Consider the following 15,756-nt stretch of genomic DNA (forward strand, 5'->3'; position numbering starts at 1 on the left):
AACAATGGCCCCCCGACGCTCTGCTAACCCAGAACTGAAACCATTCCTCAAGCCCACTTTTCAGACAAAGATTAGACAGGCCTATAAAACAAAAACAACATGAAGAACATGCTTCTTAGTTCAATCAAATATATGAGACCAAATGGGCAGCTCCTGTCCAAAAGCAGGATAAGAAGGCAGGAAGGGACAGAAACTGGGTGAATGGACACAGGGAACCCAGAGTAGAAAGGGGAGCATGCTGTCACATGGTGGGGATTGCAACCAATGTCACAAAACAACATGTGTATAAATTTTTGAAGGAGGAATTAACTTGAGCTGTAAACTTTCACCTAAAACACAATAAAATAATTAACGTTTCTCATTTTTCACCAAGAAATAAGGACTGCCATATTGTTTCAATAGAGATCCTTGAAGCATTAAAATTTTTATTTCAAATTGACAGATATGATTTGAAGATCTTTTCCAAAATTAAAAATGAAAGTGTCTCATTTTTCAAACTTTTCACATCTCATGTGCCCCTAAGCTTATACAATACAAATAGTATCTCTTTCTCAGCATAAAGCAATTTTAAAGTTTTTCTCTCTTCCTTCAACTACATGTTATTTAATTTATCCTTCCGAAAGATAAATTGTCAGTTATTCTTGATAAATTCTACCCCACAATATTGTCAACATTTATTCTTGTCTATTCTTTTCCTTTTCCACTTGTTCCCATCTCCTTAAAGTTGCTTACGAATTTTCTCTTTGGCACTGAAGTGAATAAATCACCCTTAATCTGAATGAATCTGGATGAATATCCGATCACATTCTATGACTCTGACAGCTTTCATCAATTATTTCTGCTTCACAAATTTTAAGAAATTTTAGTCCTTTGAGTCATTCTAGTGTGTTTTTTATAAAACATACACAAAAAAAGTAGCCATAAAATTATATGCGTCTCTTGGGACAAGAATAAAAGTTAAAGATTTCTATGAAAGAATAATTTAAGCCTAAACTCTCTTCACTACTCAAAAAGAATACCCACAAAACTGGCATTTGTTATCAGCAGAAAAGATTATTCTAGTTTCTTTTGGTGGTAAAACTCTGACCCTAAAGCCAGGTAGTGCTAAATAGATAGCCTATTTCTGTTTCTTTTATCCACTGATTTCAAAGTTCAAGTGAGAGGAAGGTGGTATTTTGGGCCTTTTCTGGGTAAGGATGGATGGAGAATAGAAGCCAGAGGTTTAAGTGGCTTGTTCATTGTTAGGCAGAAAGGTTGAGGATGAAAGAACACTATTGGTTTGACTGATTTGGGGCTTTTCTTATAAAATGGCCAAATCAGTCCCCTGGGACTGATGGAGACTCACCCATACTTCAGTGAGGGTGAACATGGCTTCTGTGGTGTTCAGACATAAGCACCACAGTCCAAGACTTGGCTCCATAATAACTTAAAACACACATTTAATGAGTAGGCAGACCACCTTCCTCCAAAGAGTTACCAACAGAGCTTTTTGCACCATTTTTCTATCATTCACTAATGTTATTGAGACAACATAGAATTTCTGCATGATGACCTGTATCTTCAGGAATGTCACTATGTACAAGCTTCACTCCAAGCACCTGGGTACTAAACCAAACCAAACCTGTTGCCCTCAAGTTGACTCTGACTCATAGCGACCCCACGGGACAGAGTAGAATGCCTCATAGGGTTTCCAAGCAGAGGCTGGTGGATTTGAACATTCAACCTTCCGGTTAGCAGCCTGAGCTCTTAACCACTGTGCCACCAGGAAAATAGCCTGGAACGTGTTTGTCATTATGAAAGTCTATCTGAGAAGTTTATTAAATGCAACCGGCATTATCTGATACCTTTCAAGGGATACCTGCAGTGTCTGTAGAATTCTCTGTGGCACTGGGGAAGACTTGCCCAACTATCTACCATTCTACACTGAGATGGGGCGGGGGGTTGGGGGTGAGGTTGGTCACTTTTAGGTTAAAAGAACACATCCTTTCTTTTTCTGAGAACGCCCACGCACCTACTTTTTTAAAAAAGAAAACTGTACATATTTGCAAAACGAAGTCAACAGAAATGTAATAAAGCCACAACACAGAAGTTTCCTCACACAGTCTTGAATTTCTGACTCGGCCAGGACCACCTCAGCGACACAATTTTAAGCAACGATGGAATCCAGTGCCATAAGGAAAATAGCTCCCTTGTAGTTTCTAGTTACAATGACGATTGTGAAGGAATACTGGGATTCATTAGAGGTACAATGTCCCACCCCATTCAAATAATCCTAGGCTTCTTCCCACCCAGCTTCTTAAAATCTGAGTTAAACTATCCAATGTGGTCAGATCTGTGGCCCTGGCTGAGTGATCTGACTTGCCATCATCCCCCCCTTCCCTGCTCACGTGGCTCTGCTCACGTGGCTCTGGCATCTGCTGAGACTACGGCTCTGGAGGGAAAGCAGCCTGGGACCAGTCATGAAGTGGATACTAGTCCACGAGTTACTGGGCAGCAAAGAGAGATCTGGGAAAATGTGGACTTCGGTCAAGGCTGCAATCTGTAAATGCAGGAACTTGGGGAGAAAAAAGGACAGCCATCTTTTTAATGAAGACTTGTTTCCTGAAACTAATTTTGGATGCATCTTCAAGTCTGCCAAGTATAGCAAAATCCAAATGGGTTGTAAGGGGCAGCAGGAGTTTGTTGTTAGTAATCCTGAAGCTTTCTTCCTATCTGTAACTTTATTTTCCTCCTAAGGGGAGAAGGGGAAGGGACACTATTTTGTCTATTTTAGAGAGAATGTAAGAGAGTCAGAGAAAGGACTATTTAGGATTTGGCAGCAACTGAGGAGACAGAACTGGTATGATCCTGTGGAGGTCTGGAGGACACATCTATCCTGACTTTAAATAAATCAACCCACAGGGTTGATAACAATACTATGGGCTTTGATAATGTTTACCTAAGGATCTCTTCCAGAAGAATTAAATTTTTAGCATCTGTTTAAAATTCCAGCCATTTATTTTGCCTTTCTTCCCTCACAAACTATTGTCCTGGATCTGGACTAGAAAACAGTTTGCTGCACTTACAATTCTTCTTCACCCAGGATCCAGACTCCTTAACATTTAGATCAGGATTCCCAAAAACAGCAAGCTTGGCAACCCCTGGGGTACTTTACTGGATTTACATTTTCTCTCTCTCTTTTTTTTTTTGTTGTTGTTGAGAAGAAAACTAAGATTTTACTATCAGAGCAGCAATATAGTCTGGAAGGTGAGAGATCTATCAGTAGACAAGGATCCTGAGTCCAGCACTGCCACCTACTATGTGTGTCACCTTAGGCAAGTTACTTAACCTCTCAGAGCTGGGTTTTTTTTTTTTTTTTTTTTGCAAATTAGGAATAATAGTATCAGCTATCATAAGAGCTGATGTCAACAGTAATAACAGTTAATATTTACTGGCTATGTATGATGCAAAACATTTTTTAAGTTTTTAAAATTATTATCTCATTAAATGCTCACATTATCTAGTTGAGTTGGGTACTACTATTATCCCATTTTCTACAGATGAGGAAACTGGCTTAGAAGCATTGTGGCTTGTGTTTAAGCCAGAATTTGAACCCAGGTCCTCTGATATCCAGGGCATGCTTATACCACCACATACAGTGTGAGTTAATCAATATAACGTATATAAAATGCATAGCATAGTGCTTGACATATAGTAAAGGCTAAGTAAAAGTTTTGCTACAATTACTGTTAAAATAGCATTAATAAATATAATACTATTTTAAAGGATATTAAAAAACCAGTTGCCCACAATAGCCAAAAGATGGAAACAACCTAAGTGCTCATCAACAGATGAAAGGATAAGCAAAATGTGGTATAAACACACAATGGAATACGATGCAGCCATAAAGAATGATGAGTTCCCAAAACATCTCTGGACACGGACGGACCTATGGGACATTATGCTGAGCGAAATAGGTCACTCGCAAAAGCACAAATATTGTATGATCTTACTTTTACAAAATGACAAGAACAGACATACATACAAATACTAACACTCATTGATGGTTACCAGAAGTGGGTGGGGAGAGGGGGGATTCATTCTCTAGACAACAGTTACTTTTTACTTACAGTAATGGAAACTTACTTCCAGTATTGAATGTGGGAGAACTGGGCACAGCTTAACCAAGATAACTCATGCCACTTTGTTGCACGTGGGCACACACACACACACACACGCACATGCACGCACACACACACACAATATGTTTAGGTAAGTGCTAAACCCTGGTGGCATTGTGGTTAAGTGTTACGGCTGCTAACCAAGAGGTTGGCAGTTCAAATCCACCAGGGAATCCTTGGAAACTATATGGGGCAGTTCTATTCCACCCTATAGGGTCACTATGAGTCAGAATGGATTCGACAGCAGTGGGTGGGTATATGTATTTTTACAACAAAAACCAAAATACATATGTGTGTGTTTATATGTTATACATATAGGTGTGCATAAATATATATGCATATATAGTTTATATGTATACGTGTGTATATATATATACACACACATATATCTGTATATAAAACAAATAAGGGTCACAGAAACTGATACTTCTTAGACATAACCAATCACCTCATGGGACTAGTTTTCTTGGTTTGAAGACTTAGGGCCATAGTCTGATGGGACATCTCAGTCAATTGGGCCTAATACACTTCCAAAAAGTTAGGTTCTACATCCTAGTCTGGTAAGCAGTGTCTAGGGTCTTATAAGCTTGTGAATGGACATCGGAGATACCACTACTGGTCTCTACTCATCTAGAACAAAAGAGAAAAAAGGAAACCCGAGATTCTGAGAAGGAATCAGTCTACAGGACTCATTGTCTATATGAACCATGACCTCCTCTACCTGAGACCAGAAGAACTAGATGGTGACTGGTTACCACTACTGAACGTTCTGATCAGGACCACAAAAGAGGAATCCTGATAGAAAGGGAGAAAAATAAGGAACAGAATTTCACATTTTTTAAAAATCCAGACTATTACCTGGAGATATTCTTGAAGCCTTGAACTGAAACAATTCTTTTAAGTTACCTTTTAGCTAAACAGGAGGGTAGCTCTTAAAGTAATGAATATCACCCTTGAGTGCTGCACTCTTTTAAAAAACCATCTATATGAGACTAAATGGTCAACTAAAAATTTAAAGTATGTAGATGAGAAGATTGGGGGACTGTGAGACTAGGTTAAGGAGAACAGAACTGCTTGAATGGAAGTGAGAATGTCGTTACAACGTGAAGAATATGACCAGCATCACTGAACAATATGTGTAGAAATTGTTGAATAGGAACTTCTTTTGCTGAGTTCACTTACACTGAAAATACATTAAAATACTGTTCAAAAAAAAAAAGTTGCCAACGACTTGATTCTGGCTCATGGCAACGTCATGTGTGTCAGAGTAGAACTGTGCTCCATAGTGTTTTCAACCGCTGATTTTTGAGAAGTAAAGTGCCAGGTCTTTCTTCCAAGGTGCCTTTGGTAAGCTTGAACTGTTAACCTTTTAGTTAGTAGTTGAGCACATTAACCATTTTGCACCACCCACAGAGTTTTTCTTTTTTTTTTAAATTTTATTGAGTTTTTGGTGAAAGCTTACACAGCAATTTAGATTCCCAACACACAATTTCCATATAAATTGTTCAGTGGCATTAGTTACATTTATCACAATGTGTCAACTTTCTCTTTAATTGTGCTCTGCTTTTTCCACTTCTAGTACTCTAGTTCCCTGCCCCCTTATCTTCTCATCTTTGCTTTTGTGTAATTGTTGACCTTTTGGTCTCATACTGATGGTTACGTAGAGTACCGATCTTACAGGTAATACATCTTATTTTGTGTATTACTCTGTTATTTTGCTAAAAGCTGATCTCAAAAGATAGGCTCGGTTCTAGGTTTAAAGAGCGTATCAGGGTGATAGTCTCAGGGAGTCCTCTGTTTTCTATTGTTTCAGTTAGTTTGACTTTATTTCATAAGGCTTTGAGTTCTGCACCACATTTTCTTCCATTCTACCCTAGTGGTACGGTGGCTAAGAACTCAGGATGCTAACCAAAAGGTCAGCAGTTCAAATCCACCAGCCACTCCTTGGAATACCTATGGGGCAGTTCTACTTTGTCCTATAAGGTCACTATGAGTCCGAATCAGCTCAGTGGCACACAACAACATATACTTTTATCTGTTCTCACCTATGTACACACCTGTACTTATCTGTATACCAATACGCCTATACCTTTCCATATGTGCTCAAATGCTTGTTTTTACTTTGGTTGTGCTGTGCTCACTACATCCACATTTGGTGCCACTTTCCCATCACCAAAAATAGAGAAAGACAGGTAGGTCGGTAGATGGGTAGGTAGGTAGGTAGATAGATCAAACAAGTCTCTATGATCTAAAACGTACTATATGCTTCCTCCCCTCTTTCCTTTCTCTGGTAGTCACCAAAGAACATTGGTCTCTCTATGCTTGTCTTCTTATAAAAGAGGGCTCATACAAAATTTGTTCTTATATCTTTGACTGGTTTCACTTAGCATTATGCCCTCCAGGTTCATCCACCTTATGACATGTTTTGTGGACTCATCATTGTTCTTTATGGTTGCATAATATTTCATTGTACGTATGTACCACAATTTGCTTATCCATTCATCCACTGATGGCACTTCAGTTGTTTCCATTTATCCGCTACTGTGAATAAACATAGGTGTGCATATGTCTGTTTGTGTCATTGTTTTTAGGTCTCTATAATATATACCTAGGACTGGGATTGCTGGATCATAAAAAACAAAAACAAAGCAAGAAAAAAAACCCATTGCCATCAAGTTGATTATGACTTAAAGCAACCCTATAGGACAGAGTAGAAGTGTCCCATAGGGTTTCCAAGGAGCAGCTGGTGGATTCAAACTGCCAACCTCTTGGTTAGTAGTCAAGCTTTTAACCACTGTGTTACCAGGGCTCCCTTGCTGGATCACAGGGTAGTTCTATTTCTGTTTTTTTTTGAGAAAGCACTATACCATTTTCCACAGTGGTTGTACCATTTTGCAGCCCCACCAACAGTGGATAAAGGTTTCAGTCTTCCCACATTCTTACCAACATTTGTTATCTTTTTGTTTGTTTGTTTGTTTTAAATCAGTGACATTTTAGCCAGGGTAAGATGGTATCTCACTGTAGTTTCGATTTGTATCACTCTAGTGGCTAATCATCATGAACATTTTTTTCACACGTTTGTTGGATCCTTGGATGTCCTCTTTGGTGAAGGTTCTGTTAGTGTCCTTTGCCCATTTTGTGATTGGGTTGTTTGTCTTTTTGTTGTTGAGTTGTTGCAATTTTCTATAGATTTCAGAGATTAGACCCTTATAGAATGTCATTTCTGAAGACTTTTTCCCAGCCTGTAGGTTGTACAGTTTCTCTTTTAATAAAGTCTTTTGATGACCTTAAGTTTTCAATTTTTATGAGGACCCATCTATCTATTCTGTCTTCTATTCACGCATTTGTTATGTTTGTTATCCTATTTTTATAAAGATTAGGTCCCATAGTTTTCTCACAGGAATTTTATGGTTTTAGGTTTAACATTTAGATCTTTGATCCGCTTTGAGTTAGTTTTTGTGTATGGCGTGAGGTATGGGTCCTGTTTCATTTTTCTGCAGATGGATATCCAGTTTTGCCAGTACCATTTATTAAAGAGATTGTTTCTGCCCCACTGAATGGGCTTTGACTCCTTGTCAAAAAAAAAAAAAAATCAGTTATCCATAGATAAAAAAAAATGGCTGGGTTTAATTCTGAGTTCTCAATTCCACTCCACTGGTCTATGTGTCTATTGTTGAATTAATACCAGACTGTTTTGATTACAGTGGCTATATAGTATGTTTTCATGTCGGGGAGTGTGAGGCCTCCTGCTGTGCTATTTTTCTTCAATATTGCTTTAGCTACTCGGGACTTCTTTTCTTTCCATATGAAGTTAACCATTAAGTTTTCTGTTTTAGCAAAGAATGCTCTTGGGATTTAAATTGAAATTGCGTCTACAGATCACTTTAGGTAGAATTAACATTTTCACTATATTAAGTCTTCCAATTCTTGAACACAGGATATCCTTCCATTTTTTTGTAGGTCTCTTTTTCAGTCTCTTGTAGTAGTATTTTATAATCTTCATTGTATAAGTCTTTTATGTCCCTAGTTTGGTTAATTCCTAAGTATTTTACTGATTTGGGGGCTTTTTTTTTTTTTTTGTAGATGATATTGTTTTACCGATTTCTTTTTTGGACTACCCTTGGTTAATGTAGAGTAACCCAGCTGAGTTTTGTGTGTTGATCTTGTACTCTGCAACACTGCTAAATTCTACCATTAGTTCCAGCAGTTTTCTTGTGAAATATTTAGGGTCTTCAATATACAGGAGTTTTACTTCTCCTTTCCAAATTTGTATACCTTTTGTTTCTCTTTCTTGTCTTACTGTTCTGGCCAGGACTTCTAGTACTATGGTATATAAGAATGGCAATAATGGGCATCCTTATCTCATTCCTATTCTCAGAGCAAAGGCTCTCAGTCTTTCTCCACTAAGTATAATGTTGGCTGTTGGTTTTGTATATATGCCCTTAGTTATGCTGAGAAATGTCCCTTCTTTTCCTATTTTGCTGAGTTTTTATCAGGAAAGGTATTGAATTTTATCAAATGCCTTTTCTACATTGATTGATACAATCATGTGGTTCTTTTACTTTGTTTTATTTATGTGGTGGATTACACTGAATAATTTTCTAATGTTGAATCACCCTTGTAACCCTGGTATGAATCACCCTTGACCATGATGTATGATTGTTTTTGATATGTTGCTGAAGTCTGTTGGCTAGAATTTGGTTGAAAATTTTTGCATCTATGTTCATAAGCGATATTGGTAATTTTTTTTTTTTTTCTTTGCCTGGTTTAGGCATCAGGGTTATCCTGGCTCCACAGAAATAGTTTGGTAGTGTTCCTTCCTCTTCTGTATTTTTGAAGAAATTAAGTAGGATTGGTGTCAACTCTTCTCCGGATGTGTGGTAGAATTCTCCAGTGTAGCCATCTGGTCCTGTGCTTTTTGTTGGCAATTTTTTAAATGACATCTTCACCCTCTTCTTCTGTAATGGGTCTTTTTAAACTTTCTACCTCTGTTTGTCTTAGTTTGGATAGGTAGCACGTTACTAGGAATTTGCCCATTTCATTTAGGTTTTCAAATTTGTTAGATGGAGTACAACTTTTTGTAGTAATCAGTTAAAATCTTTATCTCTGCTGGATTGGTTGTAACGTCACCAATTTCATTTCTTAATTTGGTTATTTGCCTCTTCTTTTTTTTGGTCAGTCTAGTGAGTGGTTTGTCTCTTTTATTGATCCGTTCAAAGAACCAACTTCTGGTTTTGTTGACTGTTTCTATTTTTTTTTCTGGCAGCTTTTGGCTTCTTTTGCTCTTCCTTTTCTGTTTGTTCAAGTTGTTGGTTTAAGTTAATGATTTTGGATCTTTCTTCCTTAATGTAGGCACTTAATGTTATGAACTTCCCTCTGTGTACTGCTTTTACTGTGTCCCAAAGGTTTTGATATGTTGTGTTTTCATATTTGTTTGATTCTAGGAATTTTTTAATTTCACTTTCATTTCTTTTATGACCCAATAGTTTTTTTAATAGTGTACTATTTAGTTTCTATGTATTTATTTATTTTTTCTCTATTTTTCCAGTTTTTTATTTCTAGCTTCATACCATCATGGTCAGAGGATGCTTTGTATGATTTCAGTTTTTTGAAATTTGTTGAGACTTGTTTTGTGTCCTAGCACATGGTCTATTCTTGAAAATTATCCACATGCATTGAAGAAGAATGTATCTTGTTGAGACTGATGCAGGTGGAGGGTTCTGTATATGTCCATTAGGTCCAACTGGCTTATGGTTTTATTTAAATTCTCAATGTTCTCAGTGATCGTCTCTTCAGATGTTCAACCTAGAACTGAAAGTAGTGTGCTGAAGTCTCCTCATATCATTGTGGTGTTGTCTATTTTTCCTTTCATATTATCAGTATTTGTTTAATGTATTTTGGTGCCTTGCTGTTAGTGCAAATATATTTATAATGTTAGTCTTCTTACTGGATCTACCCTTTTACTATTATGTGATGTCATTTTTATCTCTTACAATAGATTTTGATTTAAAGTCTATTTCATCTGATATCAGTATGACCACCCCTGTTCTTTTTTGTTTACTATTTGCATGGAATCTTCTACTCCATCATTTTATTTTTAGTCTTTTTGGGTCTTTATGTCTAAGGTTTGTTTCTTGTAGAAAGCCAAAGGATAATTGTTTTCAATCCATCCTGCCACTCTCTGCTTTTTGCATGGGATGTTTAGATAATTTACATTTAAGGTGATTACTAAAAACGAAGTGTCTACTTCACTCATTTTGGGTTTTTTTGTTGTTGTTGAGTGTTTTATATCATCTTCATTTTTCTAATTCTGATTTTTCTTTGTATTTGGCTGCTTTCTTGTGATGAGCCTTTTTGCTTTCTTTTTCTTTCTTCTGAAATTTTTTTCTTGGTGATTTCTTAGTGGTTACCACAAATACTATATTACACAACTTACAATTTCAACAATGCTTAACATATGAATCACAGTTAACATACAACTTATTCCTGATATTTTCCTCCTTCCCCATTTCTGCTGGTATGTCTCCATTAACATCAATACACAACCTATGTTCTATAAGTTTACTTTGTGCTTATTTCTTACAAACTTCATGTTGTATTGTTTGCGGGATTTAATTACTAAGTTTATACACTGAAAATATATACGTGGTCCTTATGATTTCCTGTGTTATTGCATTTTTTGGAGATCTTTTTTTTTTTTTTTCCCCTGTGTACAGATATGAGTATTTATTTAATTCTCTTATCTTTCCCTTTGGATTACTGCCTTGAGTAATACTTGCAAAGCTGGTCTGGTAGCAGCAAATTCCCAGAGCTTCTGTTTGTTTAGGAATGTCTTAATTTCCCCCCATTTTTGAATGACAACTTTGCTGGGTAAAGAATTATTGGTTGGCAATTGTTTTCATTCAGTATTTTATATATGTCCCTCCATTGTCTTCTGGCCTCTAGAGTTTCTGGGGAGAAATCCACATCAATTTTTATGAAAGACCCTTGGTATGTTATATCGTGTTTATTGCTGCTTTCAGAATCCTCCCCTTGTCTTTGGTTTTCAAGAATTAGGACATGGTGTGGAACTGATCTTTTTGTGTCTCTTCTGATTGGGGTTCATGTAGTTTCTTGTATTTGCAGGCTTAGTTCTCTGTTCAGGTCTGGGAAATTTTCTCTGATTATCTCTCGGAAAATTGTTTCTACATCTTCATTATTGTCACGGTGCTTCGGGATTCCAATAATCCTAATGTCAGATTTCTTAATGGAATTCCATATTTGCTTTTGGGTGTTTTTGTTTTTCTTTGTTCTTTTCTCTTGTTTCTCTTGAGACTTGGTAATTTCAGTTATTTTGTCTTCTAGTTCATTTCTTCTATCTTCTGTCTGACTGCTGTTAAGCGTTTCTCTTACTTTTTCTAATTCAGTTACTTTGTTCTTCAGTTCCACTAGTTCTCTCTCTCTCTTTTCTTGATGTTTTCAATTTTCTTGTTCAGCCTCTCCTTTTGTTCCTCCATTTGTTTCCTGATCTCTGCTAGTTTGTTTTCTGTGTGCTTTTTGCTTTCTTTAGACATACTTAGCACCACAATCTGAAAATTACCAATTCTTTGCATTCGTTTGGCCTCCATAGGAGAAATTTCCTCTTCTTCATGTTTTGCTTTTGATTGATCCTTTTTCTCATGTTATTTTGTGTGTTTTACTATTTTTTGTTGTTGTTGAGCCTGTACTATTTTGCTATCTTTTCTTTTTTATTGAAATTTTGTACACTGGTTATTGTGGAAAAATGTTCTGATTTGTTGGCCCGGTGGTGTAGTGGCTAAGTGCTTGGCTGTCAACCGAAAGGTCAGGGCCTGCTCCCACCAGCTGCTCTGCGTGATAAAGATGTGGCAGCCTGCCTCCACAAAGACTGATAGCCCTAGGAACTCCATGGGGCAGCTCCACTCCCCCTCACTGGGTCTCTACCAATAAGAATTAATCCAGTGGTGGTGGGCTTGGTATCTTCTGCTGAGAATAACTAGAGAGCACTCTTATCCTTAGGTTGCCTTCAGTGCTAACTTAGGAATCCTGAATGCTTGATCTCTGGAATTCCATACACATGCACGGGAGGGAAGGAGAAGGTTTAGCTGGTCATAGACACTCACATAAGCAGTGGGGTTTGACTCTCCTGTGGCAAAGGAGAGCGGCTGTCTATGTCTTTCTTTCATGGGTGCCCATGCACAGGCTCTCCCATGGTGTCCCACCATGGGCAGAGAGCCAGCCGTTTCTCTTTGTGGTGCCCATCAGTCTGAAGTATTCCCTTCATGCTGCTGCCCTTGCAGTTCCTCCTGGTCCTACTGCCCATCCATCTCTGGTCTCAGTGTGATTCAATAGCACTCTCTCACAGCGCCATGGTCTTCTGTCACCCCTTCTCAACTGTGCGGCGTGTGAACTATCGTGGCCAATTTGCACCACCTTGAAAAATCGGACTATAGTATCCTTAGATTTGCTCCCTCTTTCTGTGTTCCATTTATGGAGTGTTGCTTAACCTCGCCCTAAAATGGCCATTATGAGTGAGAGCTCACAATGTTAGCAGATAGGTTCTCCCAGTTTCTGTGTTGTCCCTAGCCCTCCTCTCCCCCGATTTTGGATTCACCCTGACTCTCCAACACCTCCACTGCCATCCAGAGTTCTGAAATCTCAGTCTGTGCTTGGTTTTATTCATTGTTCAGGGATTAGTTGCTGAAGGTAGTAAACAGGAATGTCCGCTCACTTTGCCATTTTGCTCTGTCCCTTCCAGGGATCTTAAAATATATTAAAAAACCAAAACCCATTGCCATCGAGCTGATTCCAACTCATAATGACCCTACAGGACAGAGAAAGACTGCATTATAGGGTTTTCATGGCTGTAAATCTTTACAGAAGCAGACTAGAACATCTTTCTACCACTGACAGGCTGGTGGGTTCAAACTGCTGACCTTTCGATTAGCAGCTGAGTGTTTAACCACTGTGCCATCAGGGTTCCTTTAAACAACGTGAGCGTGTGATAAATGTGTAAGTAGAGTGAAAGATGCCATTTTGTTTGTCAGCAGCTAACAAAATTGAAGAGCAGACACTGAGGCTAATTTGTTTTTGTAGTCTCAGATTCTAGTGTACCATGTCTAGCAAAGATGCTCTATGAATATATGTTGAATGAAGAATATAGATTCCACTTAGCATTGACAATACTACAGAGAAAATCTAACTCAAGATACTTGGACCTGATCTAAAGTAAAAACAGATCTAGAACAGAGACTAATGCCCCATTTTGCCTAAAAAAAAAAAAAAAATTTTTTATAACATAGACATATTCTTTGTTACTAGCAAGGCCTCATAAGACTGCTATCTTAAGACAATATACACTATAAAGAATTAGTGTTGTATTTTTGTCCTTATCGAATAGTATTTTTCAAGCAATAGCTTGTTTCCCAAATTGTACTAAGGACACATAAAGCAAATTAAGGGTTGCCCTTCCCTTAATATGGAAACCCTGGGGGTGTAGTGGTTAAGTGCTACGGCTGCTAACCAAGAGGTCGGCAGTTTGAATCCGCCAGGTGCCCCTTGGAATCTCTATGGGGCAGTTCTACTGTCTTATAGGGTTGCTATGAGTTGGAACTGACTCAACACCAGTGGGTTTGGTTTTTTTAGTTTTTCCCTTAATCTAAAAAAAAAAAAAAAAAGTTACATTGAGTCAATTCTGACTCACAGCAACCCTACAGTGTAGAGGTTAAGTGCTACAGCTTCTAACCAAAAGGTCAGCAGTTCGAATTCACCAGGTGCACCTTGGAAACTCTATGGGGCAGCTCTACTCTGTCCTACAGGGTTGTTATGAATTAGAATTGACTCAATGGCAATGGATTTTGCTTTTTTTCCCTTAATCAAATTAAAACAAGACACTGAAAAGTTTCAAGAAAGGTGTTAAGTACCTGGGGTTTGGAGAGAATCAAGTATTATGAAAATCATTTCTAACTACATTATTAAAAAAAATTTCTACCTTTATCATGAATTAAAAATGATTTCTTTATGATATTTTGGTTTGTGATACTGCCTTTAGAAAAGCTCATTCATATATATACATATATATTAAAAAAATTTTTTTTTTATATTCATAAAACTATGTACTTTAGGGACTGTTCATTAAATTCCTTATTTTTAAAAATAAGAAAACCTAGGTGCCAAGAACCTTTGTGTCTTTCTCAAGGTCACATAACTCATACACGACAGAATCAAGACTGTCTTCTGATTCAAGGCCATTTCAAGGCATCTGAAGAGAAACATGCCCTTGGAATGACAATGACATTTGGATAAGACGAGAACGAACAAGCTTCAGCACATTCAAATATTCAGAGCTAAGTGGCATTACGTCATCGCACAAATCTGAATGCTCTTCATAATTTTTCAACCATTTTTTTCTCAAGGATAAGTGTTTTGGAGATTGTTCCCATTTTCAAATTAAAGATAAGACAAAGGAAAGGCAGAAAGGAAGGAAGCAATGCATGAAGGCAGGCAGAAGACAGGAAGAGATTAATCATAATCATGCTACTTAACATAATTAATAATTTTATGCAAGTCAACAAATATTTCTAGAAAATTACTGTAATTACGTTTAATAAAAAGTAGATGTTTGCACAAAGACACTGCGTAAACAACTGCTGCTAAAATCCTGACTATACTAAAGTCAACGTTTCACACTGAACTGTAAAGCTTTCAACTAGAGTTAAACCATTGTAAACTTGATCTCACCCAACCTTGTGTGTGGTTGTTTTTAAAACTGAGGTAATGAAAACCTTAGCTCCACAAGGATCTAATTGTCACATACACAAGGATTGTTTCTCTGAAACTATAAATGTTGGTGACACAGGGCGGGTCTCGTTAAGGAGAAAATCATGTGCAATAATTACCTAGGCATGTAAAGGACTCTCTCGGCCACCACAAAACCCACCCTGAAGAAGAGATTGCTGGCTGGAATGAACGGGAAAACCAGGAACAACAAGCCCACTAAAACTTCCTTGTGCTCCAGTCTCTGAAACACATAATAGTGAAGGACAAATTAATTTCTGTTTCATTGTAGCTCAGGCAGCATTTCACCATCTCTCTCATTTCCAAGTTTTCATGGAAGGAATGAATAAATTAGACCAATGTAAACCTTTTGATCAGTATGCTGAAGTTAATAGAGAAAGCCCCAGGCTAAAACCCCTGGCATGTCAGAACATTCATATGTACCTCTGATACACATGTGCCACCCAGAAACATCTGATATTTGCACAATATAATTAAGACCGTCACACTTTGTTCTAGGCCAACCCTGCAGTATCCCTGCTTCTTGGCTCTGGCCCCTTTCAGAATCCCTGTACCCCCAAGCACCTAGTTTCCAGGGAGCAATCAAGTGGATTCAATCACTCACACTAAGGCTTCAAGGACAATTTAATTATTGTCCTCTGAGAAATGCTGTTGCTAGTTGCTACTGAGTTGATTCTGACTCAAGGTGACCACCTGTGTGCACAGTAGAACTGTTCCACAGGGAATCAAAACAAAACAAACCCACTGCCGTTGAGTTGATTCCGACTCATAGTGACCCTACAGGACAGGGTAGAACTGTCTC

General features: G+C 37.8%; 1 protein-coding gene across 3 annotated transcripts in view; it reads right to left on the bottom strand.

Moving 5' to 3' along the window:
* The window catches only part of TMTC1 (transmembrane O-mannosyltransferase targeting cadherins 1), a 335,228-nt gene that overhangs the window by 107,029 nt on the left and 212,443 nt on the right, over positions 1-15,756 (bottom strand). For all 3 annotated transcript variants that reach the window (XM_049882736.1, XM_049882737.1, XM_049882735.1), the window contains exon 9: positions 15,056-15,177. In XM_049882736.1, the coding sequence (XP_049738693.1) occupies positions 15,056-15,177 (122 nt within the window). The remainder of the gene's footprint in view (positions 1-15,055; positions 15,178-15,756) is intronic.

The sequence above is a fragment of the Elephas maximus genome, chromosome 4 (assembly GCF_024166365.1).
Source record: "Elephas maximus indicus isolate mEleMax1 chromosome 4, mEleMax1 primary haplotype, whole genome shotgun sequence".
NCBI classification, from domain to species: domain Eukaryota; kingdom Metazoa; phylum Chordata; class Mammalia; order Proboscidea; family Elephantidae; genus Elephas; species Elephas maximus.